This window comes from Folsomia candida, unplaced genomic scaffold, assembly GCF_002217175.1.
Source record: "Folsomia candida strain VU population unplaced genomic scaffold, ASM221717v1 Fcan01_Sc001, whole genome shotgun sequence".
Taxonomy (NCBI): Eukaryota; Metazoa; Arthropoda; class Collembola; order Entomobryomorpha; family Isotomidae; genus Folsomia; species Folsomia candida.
In genome coordinates this window covers 6,757,908-6,760,067 of record NW_019091193.1, presented here as the reverse complement: position 1 = coordinate 6,760,067, position 2,160 = coordinate 6,757,908, and the positions used below count along the sequence as shown (strand labels likewise).

The window sequence follows — 2,160 nt, the reverse complement described above, 5'->3', positions numbered from 1 at the left end:
GCCGTAAAATTCCTCCTCCCCGTCGACGAGGATGACAAACGACAAAAACAAATAGTTCGGGAGACCGAAATCACCAAAAACTTGAAGAAACATCCCAACATTGTCAAAGTTATAGATTCCGACGTGAAGCAATACACTGCCCTAGAGATTGAAGTTATTCTTCCAGGCGAGGAATTTAGGTCCTTGCTGGTCAGGGGCTTCTTGTTCAAAAGGGACAAACCCGTCCCCGTCGTGGCAATCCAGATGCAACTATGCGGAGAAAATTTACGAACTTGGCTCAACTTGGTAGAAACCAAACAAAATAATCTCTTCATTCAACGCGACCAGGTTGAAATTATTTCAAATTTAATTTCCGGTCTGGAATTTCTGCACATGCACAACCTCATGCATCGCGACTTAAAACCTGAAAATATCATGTTTACAGAAAAAGGGTGCAAATTGCCCGTAAAAATAGGTGATTTCGGTTTATGTCGTAAAATTTCGCCTGAGGGGACGCAAACTGACTCACTGAGTTCCTATGCAGGGACGAGAGTTTACATGGCCCCGGAATGTCGCACTGGACAAAAAGATTATTCTTATCCCGCAGATATTTTTTCGGCAGGGCTTATCATTTGGGAAGTTATGCAATTCGTGAAATATAGCTTATTCGAAAGATTGGTGTATGACGAGGAAGAAAAGCTAGTGAAGAGCCATCCTTTAGCAGGGGAGGGCATTCGGGCAGTAATAATTAGCATGACGAAAAGGAAAATTCAGCATAGATTGCCAAATTTGAGAAGGGTTAGAAATTACTTGCAAATTTTGGAAGCACAATTAGCAGAAAAAGTAGTAAAGGTAGGAAGTACGCAAGAATTCAAATCTACCTTGATGAAAGCTGTTAGTGGGACTTCAATTCTGTTACGTGATGCAATTTACAAAGGGCCATTTTCCGTAAATGCTGACAAAGTTGTTATTACGGGTGAAAGCATGGAGCGCACCATTTTTCAGTGTGAAGGTCAAAATTGTGTAACGTTTTTTGAAAACGATTGCTCCATTTCTAACGTTGCGATGGTTTCCAGTAGGTTAAATTATGGATTAGAAGTAATCGGGAATGGGAACAAAGTTGAAAATGTCGCATTTAACAGTCGAAAAGGTCTTTTAATATCCGGTAACAACAATGTGGTTTCAAACATTAAATTTTCTCATTGTCTAGAAGGCCTAACAATAAAAGGATGTGACAACAAAGTTGACAAAGTAGATTTAGAAAATATAGAAATTTTCGGAATAAAAATTCAGCCCCAATCTTCTCGAAATTCTGTAACAAATGTCCGAATTATTGATACAAAACTTGGAATATTGATTGGTGGTAGCTCAAACAGTTTGGCTCATGTTTCCTTGGTTAAAAATAATCAAGTGGAAGGGAAATTTCGTGGCATTTATCTTTTCTCTGTAGGTGAAAATAATACAATTCGTGGGTTATCATGCACAGGATATCATTCCGAAGAGGAGGACTGGGGTTTGATAATTAGGTCACGAAATACAATGGTCGACCACGGTGATGGCGTACCGGTACTTGTTCAAGCGTCCAATGCAACCTTGACTGATGTTCATTCTGGGGGTCAAGTTATCCTCGTCGGGACGAATGCTGTCCAAGCCAAATTAATTCGTTGTTCAGGAAGCAAGTTACTAACGCATCTGCCCAATTTTTCCATGAAAGGTTGTGATTTTGAGAGTCATTTAGGCTTGGAAATAATTGAAGACGTGCCATTGATGAAGAAATGGTTAGATAATAGTGAAAATGATGAAATTCTTAGTTATGATTTCGATAGTGATGATGAGTCAGTTACGAGTTTATGATAGCTAATTTATAAACTCTAAATGTATTTAGGTTGTAAAATTAAGTGAGACTGCTTGTCTCCCAAGTTCATTACTTCTGATTATTACTCATATTACTCTTGAACTTTGGTAAAAACTTATCAATAAATTTAAAATTGATTACACTGTTTAATTTCATTTAAGTACAGTAAAAATGTGTGTATAATCTGACCAATATTTGTTTATATGCCGTCATTTATTTAATTGGGATTCATAATATATGTCATGACACCATATGTAATTCAAGAATCGTAGCCGATAGAAACATATATGCATGTTGAGCATATGCAAATTATAAAATTGGAGAAT

General features: G+C 37.4%; 1 protein-coding gene across 1 annotated transcript; it reads left to right on the top strand.

Moving 5' to 3' along the window:
• The first annotated feature begins 231 nt into the window (after positions 1 to 231).
• Positions 232 to 1,833, top strand: LOC118436378 (probable serine/threonine-protein kinase DDB_G0293292). The gene has a single exon (XM_035854380.1). The coding sequence runs from the start codon at positions 244 to 246 to the stop codon at positions 1,831 to 1,833; it is 1,590 nt and encodes a 529-aa protein (XP_035710273.1). The 5' UTR covers positions 232 to 243.
• Positions 1,834 to 2,160: the final 327 nt, after the last annotated feature.